General features: G+C 52.0%; 1 protein-coding gene and 1 non-coding gene across 3 annotated transcripts; both read right to left on the reverse strand.

Moving 5' to 3' along the window:
- Positions 1 to 1,035: 1,035 nt before the first annotated feature.
- On the reverse strand, positions 1,036 to 1,122 carry TRNASTOP-UCA (transfer RNA opal suppressor (anticodon UCA)). The gene has a single exon. It is a non-coding gene; the product is annotated as a tRNA-Sec (tRNA).
- Positions 1,123 to 5,922: 4,800 nt separating this feature from the next.
- Positions 5,923 to 19,664, reverse strand: RTN2 (reticulon 2). Of its 2 annotated transcripts, XM_003735607.6 has the most exons (10): positions 19,451 to 19,664; positions 17,770 to 17,814; positions 17,198 to 17,680; positions 16,838 to 17,092; positions 10,144 to 10,351; positions 9,475 to 9,613; positions 9,263 to 9,332; positions 9,095 to 9,141; positions 6,693 to 6,751; positions 5,923 to 6,405 (listed from the first exon to the last, which is right to left on the reverse strand). In XM_003735607.6, exons 1-10 carry the CDS (start codon positions 19,482 to 19,484, stop codon positions 6,324 to 6,326), a joined length of 1,422 nt encoding a protein of 473 aa, XP_003735655.4. In that variant the 5' UTR covers positions 19,485 to 19,664; the 3' UTR covers positions 5,923 to 6,323. The 2 variants fall into 2 exon arrangements, with proteins under 2 accessions (XP_003735655.4, XP_035140577.2); XM_035284686.3 differs by lacking the exons at positions 16,838 to 17,092; positions 17,198 to 17,680; positions 17,770 to 17,814; positions 19,451 to 19,664 and adding an exon at positions 15,554 to 15,633.
- Between the last annotated feature and the right edge of the window lie 344 nt (positions 19,665 to 20,008).

Here is a 20,008-nt window from a genome sequence, read left to right on the forward strand (position 1 = left end):
GCGTCTGGGATCACATACCCACACCACCACCCCCAGCTAATTTTTGTATTTTTAGTAGAGACGGGGGTTTCACTATGTTGGTCAGGATGGTCTCAATCTCCTGATCTTGTGATCCACCCACCTCAGCCTCCCAAAGTGCTGGGATTACAGGCATGAGCCACTGCACCGGCTTCAGTAAAACAACAACAACAACAACAACTAAAACAGAAACAGAAAAGAAAAAAGACTGGGTTGCCTTGGACAAGAGACTTCATCTCCCTGAGCCTCCATTTCCTCCTCTGTAGAATGGGGCTGTTATGATGGGGCTGTTTTGAGGAGTTGCAAGGCTTGTACCTACCTACACTAAGTGCAGAGTGAAGGTGCAACTATCATTACCCCCATCATCTTGATTGGGGTCACCCAGATCCCTCGATATCCCATAATACTCCCCCTCTCATCCTTCAAGTGTCTGCTCTAATGTTCCCGTGACACCTTATGAGCTCAGTCCTCCTTATGAGAGGGCCTCTCTGTTCTGTTTCTTTTGTAGCTCTTATCCTCTTTGTGGTTGTTAATCAAACGTGTAATTACATGATGCTTAATGTTTGTCGCTCTTACTGGGTGAGTAAGAGCACCAGGAGACCAAGGCCAGGGCTGTCACCACCGCTGTGTCCTCAGCAAATGTTTTTCTGATGAGTGACTGACAGATGAACAAATGAGCAAGTATTTGATTAATAAGTGCATGCGTGATTAACTAAATGGGTGAGCAAATGACTGAATGAGTAAGCAACTGAAAGGGAGAAATCGAGGGTAATTTCCAAACTGCCAATATCCCAGAACTGTGTAGATGAGTTTTTCTCCATCTTTTGGAGCGGTTTTTGATACTCCGGAGGGGGAAATAAGTAAAGATAGTCAGAGATCGGAGTGGCAGAGAATAGTTTGCGATGAGGAGGGCTGCAGCGACCTCTCCAGGTGCAGGCTGGAGGAGCGCGTCCCGAGCAATCAGTAAAACAAAGTCGGGTTTGAGAAAGACGGCGCAGCTAAAAGGGTAGTAACGGTCGCCCGAAAGGTGGAATTGAACCACTCTGTCGCTAGACAGCTACAGGTTTGAAGCCTGCACCCCAGACCACTGAGGATCATCCGGGCGAAGGCTGTGTTTCCAGAGAAGCTATATAAGGATCAAAAATGCTTACCTTTTAGAGTTACGGTCGTACTCCTTGAGGGAAGTGAGAGATGGTTGGCTTCAAGGGTTATAAATTCTCCCTACTCATTTATCATGACGGATGTCCTTATAAAATGTTCCCTTCGCTTCGCATAGCATGAATCATCCTCGCTCACAAAACCGTCTCATTTACATAGCGCCACGCATTCTGGGAAGCAGCGGCTGAGCACCTGGCAAGCTGTTAAAGGGCCCAGGACCCCCTTTTCCCAAGATGAAAAGTCAGCTTTTTAAGAGGAGAGATTCATGATTCGGCATTCAGAATCGCCTTCTCGGAAAATTCCGAATTCTCCTTCTGCGGAGGAGTGAGTGGGTTCCTGTTAGAGTCTGATTCACCCTGGCCCCGAAGGCTCTGGGCAGGTGGCTATAGGGCTGGTGCGACACCTGCTGTTCTTTTGTGGAATTGCGTGGCTCGATAGAGCTCCGCGTTCATTCAAACGTTTATTGAGCGTCTACGGAGTTCCAGGGTCCGTCCTCCGTGCTGGTGATAACAGACATCGTATCTCGATTGAGTTTAAACACTCGACATAATCGATTTCTGGACTTCTTTTTATGGTTGGGGAAACAGACAGGCTCAGAAACGGATAGTACCATGTCCCAGTTAAAACAGCTCATCCACTTAGGGAACTCGAACTTGTGTTATAATTTTTATTACAAAAATGTGATTCTTTTTTCTTAAATTGTATATGTTTAGGAGGTACAAGTGCCGATTTCTACATGCATATGTTGATTGCATCGTGGTGAAATCTGGGCTTTTAGTGTACTCACCACGAAAAATTCTTCAATCTTCTAAGTCAGTGATTCTTCAGCAAAATACCATTCTCCTGCGTGAAACTCTCCCATGACTTCCATTTCAGAGTAAAAGTCAAAGTTCTCACCCTGCTTGACAAATCCCTGTAATCCAGCCCCTATGACCCCTCTGATCCTGACTCACAAACTCCTCTTCCCTCATATTCTTGGCTGCCAGCATACAGATGTCTTGCTGCACGCATCGAGCGTGCTACCTTCACAGAGATTTCGTGCTTGCTGATTCCTTAGCCTGGATCTCCCCACTCTTCACATGTTTCCATGGCTCACCGCCTCCCTTCACTCTGTCATCTAATCAAATATCAGCACTCAGTGTGGCCTTCCCTGACGACCCAGTTTAAAATAGAGAGTGGTCGGGCAAGGTGACTCACGCCTGTAATCCCAGCACTTTGGGAGGTCGAGACGGGCGAATTACCTGAGGTCAGGAGTTCGAAACCAGCCTGGCCAATGTGGTGAAACCCGGTCTCTACCAAGTGTACAAAAATTAGCCGGGAGTGGTGTTTCATGCCTGTAATCCCAGCTACTCAGGAACTTGAGACAGGAGAATTGCTTGAACCCGGGAGGCGGAGGCTGCATTGAGCCAAGATCACGCCATTGCACTCCAGCCTTGGTGACAAGAGGGAAACTTGCTCTAAAAACAACAACAACAAAAAAAGCGAGCTGTGCCACTCTATCCCCTTAACCTGCTACATGTTTCCCCAACACTCTCATCACCACAGGCCATTTTCTGTGTCTATTATTTGCTTAGCGTCTGTCTGTTTCTGCTAGAATATCGGTACCATGAAACTATGCAGTTTGGTTTTGTTTGTTTGTTTTTTGAGACAGAGTCTCACTCTGTCACCCAGGCTGGAGTACAGTGGCGTGATCTCAGCTCACTGCAACCTCCGTTTCCCGGGTTCAAGTGATTCTCCTGCCTCAGCTTCCCGAGTAGCTGGGACTACAGGCACCCACCACCAAAACCCAGCTCGGTTTTGTATGTTTAATAGAGACGAGGTTTCACCATGTTGGCCAGGCTGGTCTCGAACTCCCGACCTCAGGTGATCCTCCCACCTCAGCCTCCCAAGCACTTTTGTTTTTGACCATTGCTGTATCCCTAGTGCCTAAAAAGTGCTTGAGAACATAGCAGATATTCAGTAAATGTCTGTGGAATGAATAAAGGAATATTATCACTATCCTTTTCTTTCTTCTTCTTCTTCCAGACAGAATCTTACTTTGTCTCCCAGGCTGGAATGCAGTGGCACGAAAATGGTTCACTGCAGCCTCGACCGCCTGGACTCAAGCGATCCTCCTGCCTTGGCCTCCCAAAGTGCTAAGGTTACAGCTGTGAGCCACAGCACCTGGCCTCACTATCCTTCTTTGAGCCTCAGTTTCTTCATTTGTATAACCAGACTAGTACAACTGATCTCACTGGAGAAATCATAATATAAACGTCTGACACTGGATGAGGCAACTGGGAGGAGCTCAGTAAAGGCTGTTTCTGCTGGGTGCGGTGGCTCTCACCTGTAATCCCAGCACTTTGGGAGGCTGAGGCGGGTGGATCACTGGAGATTATAAGTTCAAGATCAGCCTGGCCAACATGATGTAACACCATCACAAGGAAAAATACAAAAATTAGCCAGGCATGGTTTTTTTTGCACATTTTAAATGTCTGTAATCCCAGCTACTCGGGAGGCTGAGGGAGGAGAATCCCTTGAACCCAGGAGGTTGAGGTTGTAGTGAGCCGAGATTGCACCACTGCACTCCAGCCTGGGCAACAGAGCGAGACTCCATCTCAACAATAAAGAAATAAGGCTGTTTCACCAGGTGCAGTGGCTCACGTCTGTAATGCCAGAACTTTGGGAGGCCGAGTCAGGCAGGTTACAAGGTCAGGAGATCCAGACCATCCTGGCTAACAGTGAAACCCTGTCTCTACTAAAAATACAAAAAATTAGCCTGGCATGGTGGCTAACTTTTTGTATTTTAGCAGAGATAGGGTTTCACCATGTCAGCCAGGATGGTCTCGATCTCTGACCTCCTGATCTGGCCGCCTTGGCCTCCCAGAGTGCTGGGATTACAGGCGTGAGCCACCAGGCCAGGCTGGAAAACAATATTATAACTGCTTACTGTGCATTTATTATATGCCAGGCCCCATGCCAAGGACTTTACTTGTAGGTATAGTTATCATTGACAGTTTTCTTTTTTAATATTTTTGTAGAGATGAGGTCGTGCTATGTTGCCTAGGCTTGTCTTGAACTCGTGGCCTTAAGTGATTCTCCCACTTTGGCCTTCCAAAGTGCTAGGACTGCAGGTGTGAACCACCGTGCCTGGCCTAATGTCAGTATTCCATTAGAGGAAACTGAGGCTTTGAGAGGTCAAGTCATGTGCTCAAGGTCACACAGCCGAGGGGTGGTGGGGCCAGGATTCAAAGCCAGGTCTGTGGATCTTTAGACCTCCATCTCTTCCCAGTGCCCCAACCATCCCTTTGCTTCCCCCTTTCCCAGCTTAGATTTCTTTTCTCTTTTCTTTTCTTTTCTTTTCTTTTTTGATGGAGTCTCGTTCTGTCACATGATCCTGGCTCACTGCAACCTCTGCCTCCTGGGTTGAAGTGATTCTCCTGCCTCAGCCTCCAGAATAGCTGGGATTACAGGTGCCTGCCACCACACCCGGCTAATTTTTGTATTTTTAGTACAGACAGGGATTCATCGTGTTGGTCAGGGTGGTCTGGAACTCCTGACCTCAGTGATCTGCCCACCTTGGCCTCCCAATCAAAGTGCTGGGATTACAGGCATGAGCCGCCATGCCAATCCTGTAGATTTTTAGAGACAGGGTCTCCCTCTCGTTCAGGTTGAAGTGCAGTGGCTTGATCACAGCTCTCTGTATCCCCGAACTCCTAGGCTCTAGCAGTTCTCTTATCTCAGCCTCCGGAGTAGCTGGGAGTACAGGCGTGCATGACCATGCCCAGCTAATTTTTTATTTTTTTGCAGAGAATGGGGGGTCTCACTATGTTGCTCAGGGTGGCCTCAAACTTTTGGACTCAAGCAATCCTCCCACATTGCTTTGCAAAGTGTTGGGATTACAGATGTGAGTTTTGAAACTGGAAGTTCAGGGAGGCCCTGCATTTGTTTCCGAGGCAATCAGGATGGAGAGAAGTGGGTGGATGAGAGAAGACTGGGAGGCAGAAGAGACACAGCATCATGACTGATTATTTGTGGGAGGCGAGTATGTGGAAGTCCAGAGCCACACCCGGGTGTCTGGCCTGGTAAACAACATGGGTGGTGAGGACACCTCTTAGTTGGAAATCAGATAGGATGAGGAAGAGGTTTGGTTAGATTGAGCGGGGAAGGGGCATCCAGAAGTCGATGGACACATAGGAGGTGGCTACGCAGTAGGCAGGGTGTGGGATCCATTAGTGATGTCTGCCTTGAGCACAGGGATCGGAAGTGGCTGCCAAGGCTTGGCTAACCTTGGAATGGGTGGTCCGTCAGCCTCTTCCCCTCAATCATTTCTTTTTTGTTGAGACAGAGTCTCGCTTTGTTGCCCAGGCTGGAGTGCAGTGGTGCAATCTTGGCCCACTGCAACCTCCACCTCCCAGGTTCAAGCAATTCTCATGCCTCAGCCTCCTGAGTGGCTGAGATTACAGGTGTGCACCACCACATCAGCTACTTTTTCTGTTTTTAGCAGAGATGGGGTTTCACCATGTTGGCGAGACTAGTCTCAAACTTCTGGCCTCAAGTGATCGGCCCTCCTTGGCCTCCCAAAGTGGTGGGATTACAGGCATGAGCCGCCGCGCCGGGTCTCCCCACAGTCATTTCATAACTTACAGATGGCAGAGGGCGCTTCCTCCCCAGAGATGGGGAAGGTTCTTCTGCAGTGTCACTTAAGTGCATTTCAGTGCAGCAAGGTGAAAGCTGGAGGGCTCTGGAAGCACAGGAGGCCTCGGGTTTTCCACAGGAGTCTTTATTACAGTGTAAATCCAAGCTCAGGCCTCCCCTGGGCCCCATGCAAAGCCCCGGCTTGGGGCTAGTGGCGTCCAGGAGACACCAACGCCTCACGGCGTCTCCAGCGGCGGGTCACGGAAATGCAGGGCGGTGCCCTGTCCGGGTAACTACAAGTCCCAGCAGGCCCCGCGGCCAAGGTGCCGCGTCTTTCCTGGACTCCTGAAGAAGAGCCTCTTGGGAAATGTAGTCCTGGCCGCCCAGGCAATTAGCGCAGATTCCCTAGTGGGAGTGATCGTGACACCCACAGGGAAAAGGCTCGGGTCGAGGAGGGGGTCGGGAAATGGAGGGGGGGCAGAGGGCTGCTGGGGGTGGGGGTAGGCGTCCCGCGGGTAGAGACACCGTTCTCATTCGGCTTTGGCTTTGGATCCGGAGACTGCGGCTGCTGCGGATGCCAGGGCTCCGGTCCCTGGGATTTTAGCTCGGATCCTGAAGGAGAAACAGGTGGGATCACGAGGTGGGGCAAGAGAAGTGGGGTGGGCACCTGGGGACTACGGGGAAAGCTGGGTGGGAAACTGCCAGAAAGCCCAAAGCCCGCTCCTGCTCACCACCTAGTGGCCTGCATTGGAATTACCTCCTCAACCTTCTCAAGGGGACATTACTCCAGAAGATTGGGCGTAGCGAGAGTAGAAAGGAAGGGCTCCCGAGCTCCCGAGTTCCCGAGCTCCCGAGCTCCCCACCTCCCCCTCCCATCCACCTCCGGCCCATGCTCTTACTTAGCTTTGATGTGGCTCAACTGATTGGTCACCAAGCCCACATACTGGTCGATCTGAGCCTGCGGAGACCAAAAAATGGTGAAAGAAGGGATTGGAGGGGGTTCTGCTCTAGCTCACATAGGAGACTGCTTCCTCCCCAGCCTCCAAATCAGGAGTTGTGAGGGGTGGCCCACCACGCCACCCTTGGCTCTAAACTTCATGGAATACACTAGATGCCAGAGATGCCAGTTGTAGGGTCAGTCAGCTGGGCCGTGTGGAGAGTGATGTCAGGTGGAACTCACAAGTATCTGGCAGTGAGGCTGTGTCCTGGGCACGATGGTTAATCTTTGAGTGAGTTTGCATGTGTGTCGAACAGACCGAATTGCCATTGGTTGACAAGTCTCTGAGTGGATTGATTTGTATATTTTTTATTTTATTATTTTTTTTTATTTCTTTGAAGACAGGGTCTTGCTTTGTCACCCAGCCTGGAGTTCAGTGGCACGATCTTGGTTCACTGCAGCCTCAGCCTCCCGGGTTCAAGCAACTCTCCTGTCTCAGCCTCCCAAATAGCTGGGATTACAGGTGTGCGCCAACATGCCAAGCTAATTACAGACAAGATTGCACCACTGCACTCCAGCCTGGGCGACACAGTGAGATTCTGTCTCAGAAAAAAAAATAGTTTTACCATCTTGGCCAGGCTGGTCTCGATCTATTGACCTCAAGTGATCTGCCTGCCTCCACCTCCCAAAGTGCTAGGATTACAGGCATAAGATATTTAGCCTTTTTTTTTTTTTTTTTTTTTTTTTTACATGGGGTTTCACCATATTGGTCAGGCTGGTCTCGAACTCCTGACCTCAGGTGATCCGCCCACCTCAGCCTCCCAAAGTGCTGAGATTACAGGCGTGAGCCACCATGCCCGGCACCTTTTTTTTTTTTTTTTTTTAAGATAGGTCCTTGCAGGCTGGCCTTGGGGTCTCACCGTTGTAATCCCAGCTTTGAGAGGCTGACCAGGCAGGCGGATCATGAGGTCAAGAGATCAAGACCAGCCAGGCCAACATTGTGAAACCCAGTCTCTACTAAAAAATATAAAAATCAGCTGGGCATGGTGGCACGTGCCTGTAGTCCCAGCTACTCTGGCAGCTGAGGCAGGAGAGTCACTTGAACCCAGAAGGTGGAGGTTGCAGTGAGCCAAGATGGGTGGATCACTTGAGGTCAGGAGTTTGAGCCCAGCCCGGCCAACATAGTGAAACCCCATCTCTCTAAAAATACAAAAATGAGCGGGGCATGGTGGCCATGTGCCCGTAATCCTAGCTACTTGGAGGTTGAGGCAGGAGACTCTCTTGAGCCCAGGAGGTGGAGGTTGTAGTGAGCTGAGATCCTGCCACTGCACTCCAGCCTGGGTAACAAAGACTTTGTCTCAAAAAAAAAAAAAAAAAAAAAAAAGCCAGGTGCGGTGGCTCACGCCTGTAATCCCAGCACTTTGGGAGTCCAAGGTGGGCGGATCAAGAGGTCAGGAGATAAAGACCATCCTGGCCAACATGGTGAGACCCCATCTCTACTAAAAAAATACAAAAATTTCTGGCCAGGCAAGGTGGCTCAAGCCTGTAATCTCAGCACTTTGGGAGGCCGAGGCGGGTGGATCACGAGGTCAAGAGATCGAGACCATCCTGGTCAACATGGTGAAACCCCGTCTCTACTAAAAATACAAAAAATTAGCTGGGCATAATGGCTCATGCCTGTAATCCCAGCTACTCGGGAGGCTGAGGCAGGAGAATTGCCTGAACCCAGGAGGCGGAGGTTGCAGTGAGCCGAGATCGCGCCATTGCACTCCAGCCTGGGTAACAAGAGCGAAACTCCATCTCAAAAAAAAAAAAAAAAAATTAGCTGGGTGTAGTGGCACATGCCTGTAGTCACAGCTACTTGGGAGGCTGAGGCAGGAGAATCGCTTGAACCGGAATGTGGAGGTCGAAGTGGGCTGAGACTGTGCCACTGCACTTCAGCCTGGGCAACAGAGCAAGACTCTGTCTCAAAACAAAAACAAAACCAAAAAACCTGTCTTGGCTGATGCTGATGAGACATGTTAGTTAGGCTCTCGCCATATTGAGAAGGTGCTGATGAGACATGTTAGTTAGGCTCTCGCTGTATTGAGAAGGTGCTGATGAGACATGTTAGGCTCTCGCCGTATTGAGAAGGTGCCGATGAGACATGTTAGGCTCTCGCCATATTGAGAAGGTGCCGATGAGACATGTTAGGCTCTCGCTGTATTGAGAAGGTGCTGATGAGACATGTTAGTTAGGCTCTCGCTGTATTGAGAAGGTGCTGAAGCCAGGATACCTGTGTCAATGAGACCCTGGTTCTGGAAGGAGACAGTCAGACCCCCCATGTTTAGCTGGGGTGCTGACAGCTGAGGGTGCCACACTCACCTGGTGCTGCCGGTACAGCAGGGGGATGGTGAATAGACCGATCACTCCTGTGGGCACAGAGATGGCGGGCGTCAGGGTGCTCCCGAGAGATGAACAGTTCCATCTGGAGATCCATCCCCCACCAGACTCCAACTCCCCACCTTGCCCCTCATGGCCTTCCTAGCTCACCCAGAATGAGAAGAGTCAAACCATTGAAGATGGCACCCACGAAGGTCAAGATGTAGAAGAGGAGGGCCAGCTGGGGGTGAAGGTCAGGGTCAGCAGAGCCCACCGGGCACTCCCTCCCAGGCTGTGAATTTACCCAGCCATTGCCCTCCCACCCCCTAGCAGGGCAGAGGTGAATGGGGGGAGCCCTGGAGGGACTGAGAGCTCCAGGCCACCTTGAGGGAATCCACGAGGTCTTCTACCAAGAAGAAATGCCGCAGCTGCGTGGCTGCCGAGACCACGCGGGAGGTGATCTGCTGGGACAAGCGTTCCGTCTGCTCCCGAGTCAGGGTTAGGTCCACATCCAGGTAGGCCCTGCGGGGACAAAGGAGTCTGGAGTGTGGGGTGACTCAGTGGGTGACTGGCTCAGATTGGTGCAGGGATGGCTGACAGAAGGGCGATGAATGGGGGTCGGGAGACCAGAGTTAGGACTGAGGGGCATCTCAGACAAATCACATGCAGAGGGCTAAGGTCAGGGTCTGGGTCAGGGATGCAGGATGAAAGGCACCAGGTTCGAATTAGATTAGGACTGAAGTGCAGGTTAGAGGACTGGGATGAAGAACAATCAAGATGGGTCAGGGGCCGGGTGGGAGGTATGCCTGATCTGAGGTCATACGTCATGCTCTAGGGTCAGGGGCCGGGTGGGAGGTGTGCCTGATCTGAGGTCATACGTCATGCTCTAGGGTCAGGGGCCGGGTGGGAGGTATGCCTGATCTGAGGTCATACGTCATGCTCTAGGGTCAGGGGCCGGGTGGGAGGTATGCCTGATCTGAGGTCATAGGTCATGCTCTAGGGTCAGGGGTCCTGAGGTCCAGGGGCTCAGGGCAGGGGCCAGGGGTTCTCACTGGAAAGGGTTGGCTCCATCCCCCCGGTGCACGGCCTGTAGCACTTTGCGGTAAACCCTGAGAGAGATGGTGCCGCAGAGCAGCAGCAGAGCCACGTGCGCAGCTACAGACACGATGCTGAAGTGCAGGAGGCAGAGGAGGGAGACCATGAGGCCTGTGAAGACCACGCCTGACGTCCTTGTGTCCTTCCAGTACAGCAGGTCCGCCACTATGGAGGGGCGTGGGCATCAGGGCTTGGGCCTGACCTGGCTGGTCTCTTCACTTCCCTTTCCCTGTCCTACAGCTGAAAAATGACTTCTCAACACACCTGTTTGAGCATAACCTGATTTCCTTTTTTTTTTTTTGAGATGGAGACTCACTCTGTCACCCAGGCTAGAGTACAGTGGTGAGATCTCGGCTCACTGCAACCTCCACCCCCGGGTCAAGTGATTCTTCTGCCCCAGCCTTCCTAGTAGCGGGGATTACAGGTGCCTGCCACCACGCCCGGCTAATTTTTGTGTTTTTTTTTAGTAGAGATGGGGTTTCACCATCTTGACCAGGCTGGTCTTGAACTGCTAACCTTGTGATCCACCTGCCTCAGCCTCCCAAAGTGCTGGGATTACAGATGTGTGCCACTGTGCCTGACTTTTTTTTTTTTTTTTTTTTTTTTGAGATATAGGGTCTCACTCTGTCACCCAGGTTGGAGTGCAGTGGTACAATCATAGCTCACTGCAGCCTTGACCTCCTGTGCTCAAGCGATCCTCCCACCTCAGTCTCCTCTGTAGCTGGGACTACAGGTGTCTGCCACCATGCTTAGCTAATTTTTGTTTTTGTTTTGTCTTTAGAGGTGAGGGTCTCTCTGTGTTGCCCAGGCTGGTCTCAAACTCCTGGCCTCAAGTTATCCTCCTGTATCAGCCTTCCAAAGTGCTGGGATTATAGTTGTGAGGCACAGCACCCAGCCTGATTTTCAAATTTTTAGTGGCCTTTTTTTCCATGCTTACCTCCCTTTTTCTTTCCCTAGAAAACCCAAGTTAACCATCTAGCAAGTCCCCTAATCTTACTCCTCGCCATATAGTTATGTGTGGACACAGAAATACATCTTGGTCATTTCTTATGAAAAACAGAATTATGCTGGGGGTGCTGGCTCACACCTGTAATCCCAGCAGTTTGGGAGGCCAAGGCAGGCAGATCACTTGAGGTCAGGAGTTCAAGACCAGCCTGGCCAACGTGGTGAAACCCTGTGTTGACTAAAAATACAAAAATTAGCCAGGCATGGTGGTGTGTGCCTGTATTCCCAGCTACTTGAGAGGCTGAGGCAGAAGAATCGCTTGAACCTGGGAAGTGGAGGTTGCAGTGAGCTGAGATCATGCCACAGCACTCCAGCCTGGGCGACAAAGCGAGACTTTGTCTCAAAAAACAGAAAGAAAAATGGAATCGTACACACACTTTTCCGCATCATACATACTTCACTCTTCTTTTCCTCCTAATCAACTGAAATAGCTCCCTCTCCCCTTTTTTTACAAAGACGGGGTCTCCCTCTGTCGCCAGGCTGGATGTAGTGGCGTGATCATAATTCACTGCAGCCTCGAACTTCTGCACTCAAGTCATCGTCCACCTCTGGCCTCCCAAAGCACTGGGATTACCGGTGTGAGCCACCATCCCCGATTACCTCTTCATTCATTCATTCCTATTTTTATTTTGGACAGAGTCTCACTCTGTTGCCCAGGCTGGAGTGCCATGGTGCCTTGGTTCACTGCAACCTCAGCCTCCTGGGTCCAAGCTATCCTCCCACCTCAGCCTCCTAAGAAGCATGCCACTGCGCCTAGCTATTTTTTTTTATTTTTAGTAGAGATGGGGTTTTGCCACGTTTGCCAAGTTCGTTTCAAACACCTGGCTTCAAGCAATCCACCCTCCTGCCTTAGCCTCCCAAAGTGCTGGGATTACAGACATGCACCACCAGGCCTGGCCTTAATTCATTCTCTTTTTTTTTGAGACGGAATCTTGCTCTGTCACCCAGGCTGGAGTGCAGTGGTGCAATCTCAGCCCACTGCAACCTCTGCCTCCCAGGTTCAAGCGATTTTCCGGTCTCAGCCTTCTGAGTAGCTGGGACTACAGGCGCCTGCTACCACACCTGGCTAATTTTTTGTATTTTTAGTAGAGACGAGGTTTCACCATGTTAGCTAGGATGGTGTTGATATCCTGATCTGGTGATCTGCCCGCCGGGGCCTCCCAAAGTGCTGGGATTACAGGCGTGAGCCACCGCACCCGGCCTTAATTCATTCTTTTAAAGAGCTGCATAGTATTCCTCGGTGTAGCTGTACTATCACTCATTTTACTTAACCATGTATCTATTGTTTCCTAACCCCTTCACCGCAACCAGGACTGCAAGCAACATCCTTCAACAAATATTCTCACCTCCTAGAGCAACTATTTCTGAGATAGATTCCCAGGGTGGAATTGCTGGGTGGACTGGTTATGGTTTTTTTTTTTTTTTTTTTGAGATGGAGTCTTGCTTTATCACCCAGGCGGGAGTGCAATGGCACAATCTTGGCTCACTGCAACCTCCACCTCTCAGGTTCAAGCAATTCTCCTGCCTTAGACTCCCAAGTAACTGAGATTACAGGCGCACACCCCCACACACGGCTACTTTTTTATGTTTTGGTAGAGATGGGGTTTCACCATTTTGCCCAGGTTGGTCTCAAACTTCTGACCTCCTGTGATCCTCCTGCCTCAGTCTACCAAAGTGTTGGGATTACAGGCATGAGCCACCACACCCAGCCTTGTATTTTATTTATTTATTTATTTATTTATTTATTTATGAGACAGAGTTTCGCTCTTGTTACCCGGGCTGGAGTACAATGGTGTGATCTCAGCTCACCACAACTTCCATCTCTCAGGTTCAAGCAATTCTCCTGCCTCAGCCTCCCAAGTAGCTGGGATTACAGGCATGTGCCACCACGCCCGGCTAATTTTTTGTATTTTAGTAGAGACGGGGTTTCACTGTGTTAGCCAGTATGGTCTCGATCTCCTGAGCTCGTGATCTGCAATCCCACCCCAAGTGCTGGGATTATAGGCATGAGCCACTGCGCCCGGCCATATTTTTTAAGTTTTAGAGACAGGGTCTCACTTTGTCACCCTGGCTGGAGTGCAGTGGCATGATCATGGCTCACTGCAGCCTCTATCTCCCAGACTCCAACAGTCCTCCCACCTCAGCCTCCTAGCAACCGGGACTACAGGTGGTACCACCATATCTGGCTAATTTTTTTTGATGGGGGGACAGTCTTCCTCTGTCACCCAGTCTGGAGTGCAGTGGTACAATCTCAGCTCACTGTAACCTCTGCCTTCTAGTTCAAGAGATTCTCATGCCTCAGCCTCCCAAGTAGCTGGGATTACAGGCATTAGCCACCATGCCCAGACAGACTAATTTTTAAATATTCTGTAGAGAAAGGGTCTCACTATGTTGCCCAGGTTGAATTCCTGGCTTCAAGTGATCCTTTGCCTCGGCCTCCCAAAGTGTTGGGATTACAGGCATGAGCCACCGTGTCCAGTCAGATGTATATTTTAATGTTATAAATTTTGAAACACTGCTAACTAGTAAGACCGTAACAGTTCTTATTTCCACAAGAAGCAAGAGAAAGATCTTTTTTCCAGCCAGGCACAGTGGCTCACACCTGTGATCCCAGAATTTTGGGAGGCCAAGGCAGGCAGATCATAAGGTCAGGAGTTCAAGACCAGCCTGGCCAATATGGTGAAACCCCATCTCTACTAAAAATACAAAAAAAAAAAAAAAAATAGCCAAGCATGGTGGCAGGCACCTATAGTCCCAGCTACTCAGGAGGCTAAGGCAGGAGAATTGCTTGATCCTGGCAGGCGGAGGTTGCAGTGAGGTGAGATTGTGCCACTGCACTCCAGCCTGGGCGACAGAGCAAGACTCCCTTTAAAAAAAAAAAAAAAAGCCGGCCATGTCGGCTCAGGCCTGTAATTCCAGCATCTCAGAGGCTGAGGCGGACAGTCACCTGAGGTCAGGAGTTCGAGACCAGCCTGACCAACATGCGGAAACCCTGTCTCTACTAAAAATACAAACATTAGCTGGGTGTGGTGGCACATGTTCCACCTACTATTCCGGCTACTTGGGAGGCTGAGGCAGCAGAATGTCTTGCACCCAGGAGGCAGAGGCTGCAGTGAGACATGCAGAGATCGTGCCATTGCACTCCAGCCTGGGCAAGAAGATCAAAACACTGTCTTAAAAAAAATTTAAAAAGATATTTTCCCAGCATCCTGCCCTGGAATGGGTTATTCTTTTTAACTTTTGCCAGTCTGTCAGGTGTAAAGTGATATCCCCTTGATACCCTTAGCAACACGTGTTTCTAAGTCTTCAATGTATTAATAACTCCATACCCCTTTCCAGGCCCTAACTCAGATTTCTAACCCTTTTCTGAGACCCTTAAACACGTCTCCTAAACCCAGCCTGAGCCCTGACCAGTGATCTTTGTGCCTCAACTTTCCTCTCATCCCATTACAGGCTCACACCTGTAATCCCAACACTTTGGGAGGCCGAGGTGGGAGGATCACCTGAGGCCAGGCATTCCAGACCAGCCTGGACATGAGACCTCGTCTCTAAAAAAATAAAATAAAATAAGAAAATTAGCAGAGCATGGTGGTCTGCACCTGTAGTAGTCCCAATTACTTGGGAGGCCGAGGCGGGAGAGTCACTTGAGCCCAGGAGTTCCAGGTTGCAATGAGCTAAGATCCCGCCTACAGCTTGGGCACTACAGCTTGGGCAACAGAGGGAGACTTCGTCACTTAAAAATAAAAGGAACTTTAGAAGTCTGCGTTCCGTTGAGCCCTAAAAAGCCGGAGCTTGGTACCTTTCTATTTCTTTGCAGATCCCCTCCATCCTCCCACCCTCCCTCCAATCCAGCTGACCTCTCGACGGTCCCTGTTAGAAGCGCATCCCTCACTTCCATATCCTTCCAATGCATCTCCTCTCATTTACCTCTAAATAGGGCAGCCCCCCTTCCTCCCAAAGCAGGGGACCCCCAGGCAGGCTCCTAGTGGCCGGCCCAAGTGAGTGGGGGAGGGACCAGGTCGCCTGAGGCGGGGGCTAAGTTTAGGCACGCTGGGGGGAGGGGGCCTCCCCGCAGCAGCTGTTCTGGCCCGTCTGGCCGCTGAGTGACAGCACTGCCTGGGCCCGAGGCTGGGGGAGGGGGACCTCCCTGCTCCTGGGCCCCAAAGTGCTGGCGCGGAGGAGAAGGGACCCCAGGCTTCCTCCAGGTCCTCCTTAGACTGCCCCTCGGCCCGCTAGCCCCTGCCTGCAGCACTGGGGAATCAGACCGATAATAAACATGCCCCAGATGTGCGGGGGCTAAGGGTGAGTCTGGACAGCGTTCCGCCGACCTCAGTCCCCGTCCAGCCCGTCCCGCAAGCCCACCTTTACTCCCCATCTCGGCTCCGAGTGAGAGGCTGGGGACACCGCTGCTTCTCAGGGATTTTGCCCACTTCAGTAGAACCCGGAGGACAGGAGTAGGGAGGCGGGGCCCCTTTGGACTCAGCCAATGGTTGTCCATAGAGGTGGGGACAATTCCAAAAATGGAACCGTGTTGTAAACAGCCAAAAGCAGTGGTGTCTTTACCCACTCCCTAGCTGTTCCTGGAGGCGGAGCATATTTTATAGTAAGGCTGGGTCATTTTACAACTGGCTAATAGATGTGGTCAGAAGAGGGTTTCTGTTTGTTTTTGAGACGGAGTTTCGGAGTTTCGCTCTTGTTGCCCAGGCTGGAGTGCAGTGGCGTGATCTTGGCTCACGCAACCTCCGCCTCCCGGGTTCATGCCATTCTCCTGCCTCAGACTCCCGAGTAGCTGAGATTACAGACATGTGCCACCACACCTGGCTAATTTTGTATTTTTAGTGGAGAGGGGGTTTCTCCATGTTGGTCAGGCTGGTCTCGAACTCCTGACCTCAGGTGATCCACCCGCCTCGGCCTCCCAAAGTGCTGGGATTACAGGCATGAGCCACCCCATCCGGCTGTTTGTTTTTTCAAATAGGGGTGGAGTCTCTCTGTGTTGCCCAGACTGGTCTTGCACTCCTGGTTTCAAGGGATCCTCCCACCTCGGCTTCCCAAAGTATTAGGATTACAGGCATGAGCCACTGTGCCCGGCCAAAAAGAATAGTTTTTTAAAAGCACACAGTTTAGTTATAAATATTCTGCGGTCACATCTAAATAAGGAGAGAAGTGTTATTTCTTCAGGGATTTGGCCTGTCCAAAATCAGCCACTAGGAGGAGCACTCCAGAAGAGGGAGAATTATTTTATTTTTATTTTTTGAAACGGTGTCTCACTCTTGTCACCCAGGCTGGAGTGCAGTGGCGCGATCTCTGCTCACTGCAACCTCCGCCTTCCTGATTCAAGCGATTCTCCTGCCTCGGCCTCCCGAGTAGACGGGATTTCACCATGTTGGCCAGGCTGATCTCAAACTCCTCACCTCAAGTGATCCGCCCACCTCGGGCTTCTAAAATGCTGGGATTACAGGTGTGAGCCAACTTGCCTGTCCGGGGAAATTTTTTAAAAGGGCAGAGTTTATCACATCTAGCCAATAGCAATACCTCCTCCCTTCTCCACTATTTGCTGTTCCTTGAGGGATTTGCCCCTTTAATTCAAAATCCTCTCACTCTTTGCCTCCTGGGGTCCAATGCAGCATCTTCATACATGTTGCTTACCTAGAAGGCGTGGCTCCACCGTGAATTCTGATTGGTCCGTGCTATCGAGACACTGTCCCTTTATTGGCTCTCGTTCCAGTGGCCCTCGCTGCTTTTCTTCCTCTTCCAGCAAGGGCTCTTCAGGCCCAGAGTTCGAATCTCGCGATCGGGATGGAGATGGAGTTCCTGCCTGGGGTGTCCCAGAGCCCGGACTGAGCTGGGGAATCAAGACCTCTGGCGGCGAGGGCTGAGCAAGTTGGAGTCGTAGGTCCAGATCTGGCACGGTAGAAAGAGAAGGCTGTGAACTTTCTTCTTGGAGGTGCCCTGAGAAGAAACCACCCACCCCTCTTGACTTCAGTCCCAGCACCTCCGACATCTCACCTTCCCCAGCTTCTCCCGCCTCCAATCCATCAGGTTCTTCAGGTTCTTCGTCTTCCAGCGGAGTAGAGCTGCTGGTGGAAGAGTCCTCCCCGGATCCCACTCCCCGGGCTGCCACCCAGCCCAGCTGGTCCAACCGAAGCCTCAGGTCTTCCAGAGGGCGCTCGGATGGAGGGGCAGTGTCAGGGTCACCCCGGCGTCCAGGCTCCGGGGATTGGCTCAGGCTGGGGATGCTCTCCAAGCTGTCGCCCAGGCTGGGCTGAGGGTGCTGGTCTCGTGGTTCCGAGACTGAGCGGCCCTGGGGTCGGGGGCGGCGGGCAGTTGAATCCCTGCGACCTCCAGAACCCACTACGCCTTCAAAGGCGATGTAGGAGAAGGTCAGCTCCCGGGGGGTGCCCCAGTCCTGCGACGTAGTCTCCTCCTCGTCATCCTCTGAGAATTCCCGGGCTGTGTGCAGCTCCCGAAAATCGGAGTCGTCGTTCCCTCCTGCAGCAGGTGAGGGAGAACCTTGTTTCTCTCAGCAGACCCCTGAGCTGCCCACCCCTGAACCCCTTCACAAGCTCTCCTCCACTTACCTTCTGTGGAATCAGGGGTTGATGAGGCTGTAGACGGAGCTTCTTCTGCGAGAGGGAAAGAATCGAAGACTCTTAGAAGCTTAGACTGTCCGAATCACAGAAGTGTGCCAGTCCTGGAATCTTAGAATATTTGAATCACGGGACTTTTAGAAAATTCTGCACACAGACTGTAAAACCTAGCATCACTGCCTGATGAAACTTAGAGTCTTAGAAGTCCAAATCCGGGAATCTTAGAGTCTTCAAAGTCTTAGGAGGTTTCAATTCACTCATTCGTTCAACAACCATTTATTGAGCACCACTACGTGCCAGGCACTGTTCTAGGTCCTGGATATACAGCTGTGAACAAAACAGACAAAATCCCTGCCCTCCTAGAGCTGACACTCTTTGGGAGAGACAAACAATAAACAAGTGAATATATGATGTTAGGTGCAGATGAGCCTACGGTGCCAAGTAAAGAAAGGTAGGGGAAGATAAAGTGAAGAAGGTGAAGCTGTGTGTCTCTCATAGGGTGATCAGGAAGGCTTCTCTGCTAAGACGACGTTTGGGCAGAGATCTGAAAGAAGTGAGGAAGCCCTGCAGATGTTCAGGGAAGTCTTCCAGGTAGAGAAGGAAGCCAATGCAAAGGCCCTGAATCAGGCATCATGCTTGGCATCTTTGAGGAACAGAGAGGTGTGAAGATGTGATTGGAGAGGAGTGAATGAGGAGGAGAGGGGTGGGAGGTGAGGGCAGAGAGGTAAGAGGGGTGGAGAGAGACAGATGAGATAGTCCTCGCTTTGTAAGCCGAAATAAGGACAAGATCTTAGCATGTTGAGATGATATTCGAAAATGCTGAAATCACCAATTCTTAGAATTTTAGCATCTGGACACCCAAGACATGGAAGTGGCTAGATCTAAGGGTGTTGAAATCCCCAGTTGTCAGAACCCCCATGTGTGGGACAGAGAACGGTAGACATGAACTGTTAGAACTGTGAGCTCAGAGATTGTGAGGATCAGGCCACCCCACTTAGAGCTAGTTCAGCGCTTCGCACATAGATGATGCTCAATGCGGTTTGGAAATTGAAATCTGACGCCCTGTGCTCTCACCTCGTTTCCTCAGCTGGGGAATGGGAGGCCTGGAGTGGTGCCAGTCTTTCCCAGGATTACCATTAATAAGTGGTAAATCCCGCTAAGGACCCATCAGTCCTTGCCCCCAGCCCACCGATGGCTATTTTCCCGGGACAGGGGGTTGGACAGTTTGGGCAAGGTCGGGGCTGCCTCTTGGGCAGAAAATGGGGATGGGATGAGAAGACGAGCGATGGGGAGTCAGACCCCTGTTTTCCATCCTGGCTTTACCCTCCGTTCAATCCCTCCCCGCCAGCTGCGGCCAGCACCAGAGCCAGGGGACAGCTCCCCACGCACGTCCTCGTTCCCGGGCGGGGCCGGGCGGTATATCCCAGAGCGCAACGCGCCCCCCGCCTGCCCTCTCAGTGCCCCCCCACCTCCGCCCTGTTTCGTCCAGGTCCTCCGGGTCAGGCTGTCCCCGTCACCGCCAAAGCGGGGGGGAAGGGGAGAGCTTCCTTTGTCTCCTTTGCCTCCTCCCCCCAATCCCGGCTCTCCCGCGGGCAAGCGCCGAGGGGACACCAGGGAGTACCCCACCCGGACCTCTGGGGCCCACACCAGGCCCGAGCCTCCCTCTACTCACTGCAGTGGGCGAAGACCGGCAGGACCTGCCCCATGGCCCCCCTCGGGCCTGCATCGGGACCCCCGCCCACTCCGGCTGCGCCGCCCTGGGCCCGGGGTCGCAGGCGCTCATCTCCGCCGCGCCCACGACGCCGCTGCCATCCTCGCCGCCTCCTCCTCCCGGGCTGCTCCAGCCGCCGCCGCCGCCGCCGCCGCCGCCGCCCTGTGCTCGGCTCGGCGGGGGCGGGCGGGGCCGCGGTGGGGAAAGCACTGCAGCGAGCGGCCGGGGGCGTGGCCAGAGGAGGGAAGGGGCGGGGAAAGAGGGCGGGCGAGGGGCGGGGAAACGACGAGGAGCAGTCAGAGGGGAGTGGCCTACTTACTAAAGGGGCGGAGCCACGAGGGTGGGCTATGGGATCAGGAAAAAATGGAAAGAGGCCTGAAGGGCGGGGCCTAGACCGCAGAGGGCGCAGCCTTTAGGGGAAGAGGGGCGGAGGCCTGGAGTCAGACGTGGGACCTGGGAGAGGATGGTGAAGGAGCCTTGGCAGAGAGGATGGGAGGGCGGAGCTAGGGGTGCCATTGA

Source organism: Callithrix jacchus, chromosome 22 (assembly GCF_049354715.1).
Source record: "Callithrix jacchus isolate 240 chromosome 22, calJac240_pri, whole genome shotgun sequence".
NCBI classification, from domain to species: Eukaryota; Metazoa; Chordata; class Mammalia; order Primates; family Cebidae; genus Callithrix; species Callithrix jacchus.

Excerpts from the sequence above, each read along its gene's own strand:
- RTN2 (XM_003735607.6), bottom strand. The coding sequence starts at position 19,484 with ATGGGGCAGGTCCTGCCGGTCTTCGCCCACTGCA. Across the intron at positions 17,815-19,450 it reads GCCGGTCTTCGCCCACTGCA|AAGAAGCTCCGTCTACAGCC; the intron begins GTGAGTAGAGGG and ends TCCCTCTCGCAG. Across the intron at positions 10,352-16,837 it reads GGTGGAGCCACGCCTTCTAG|TGGCGGACCTGCTGTACTGG; the intron begins GTAAGCAACATG and ends GCCCCTCCATAG.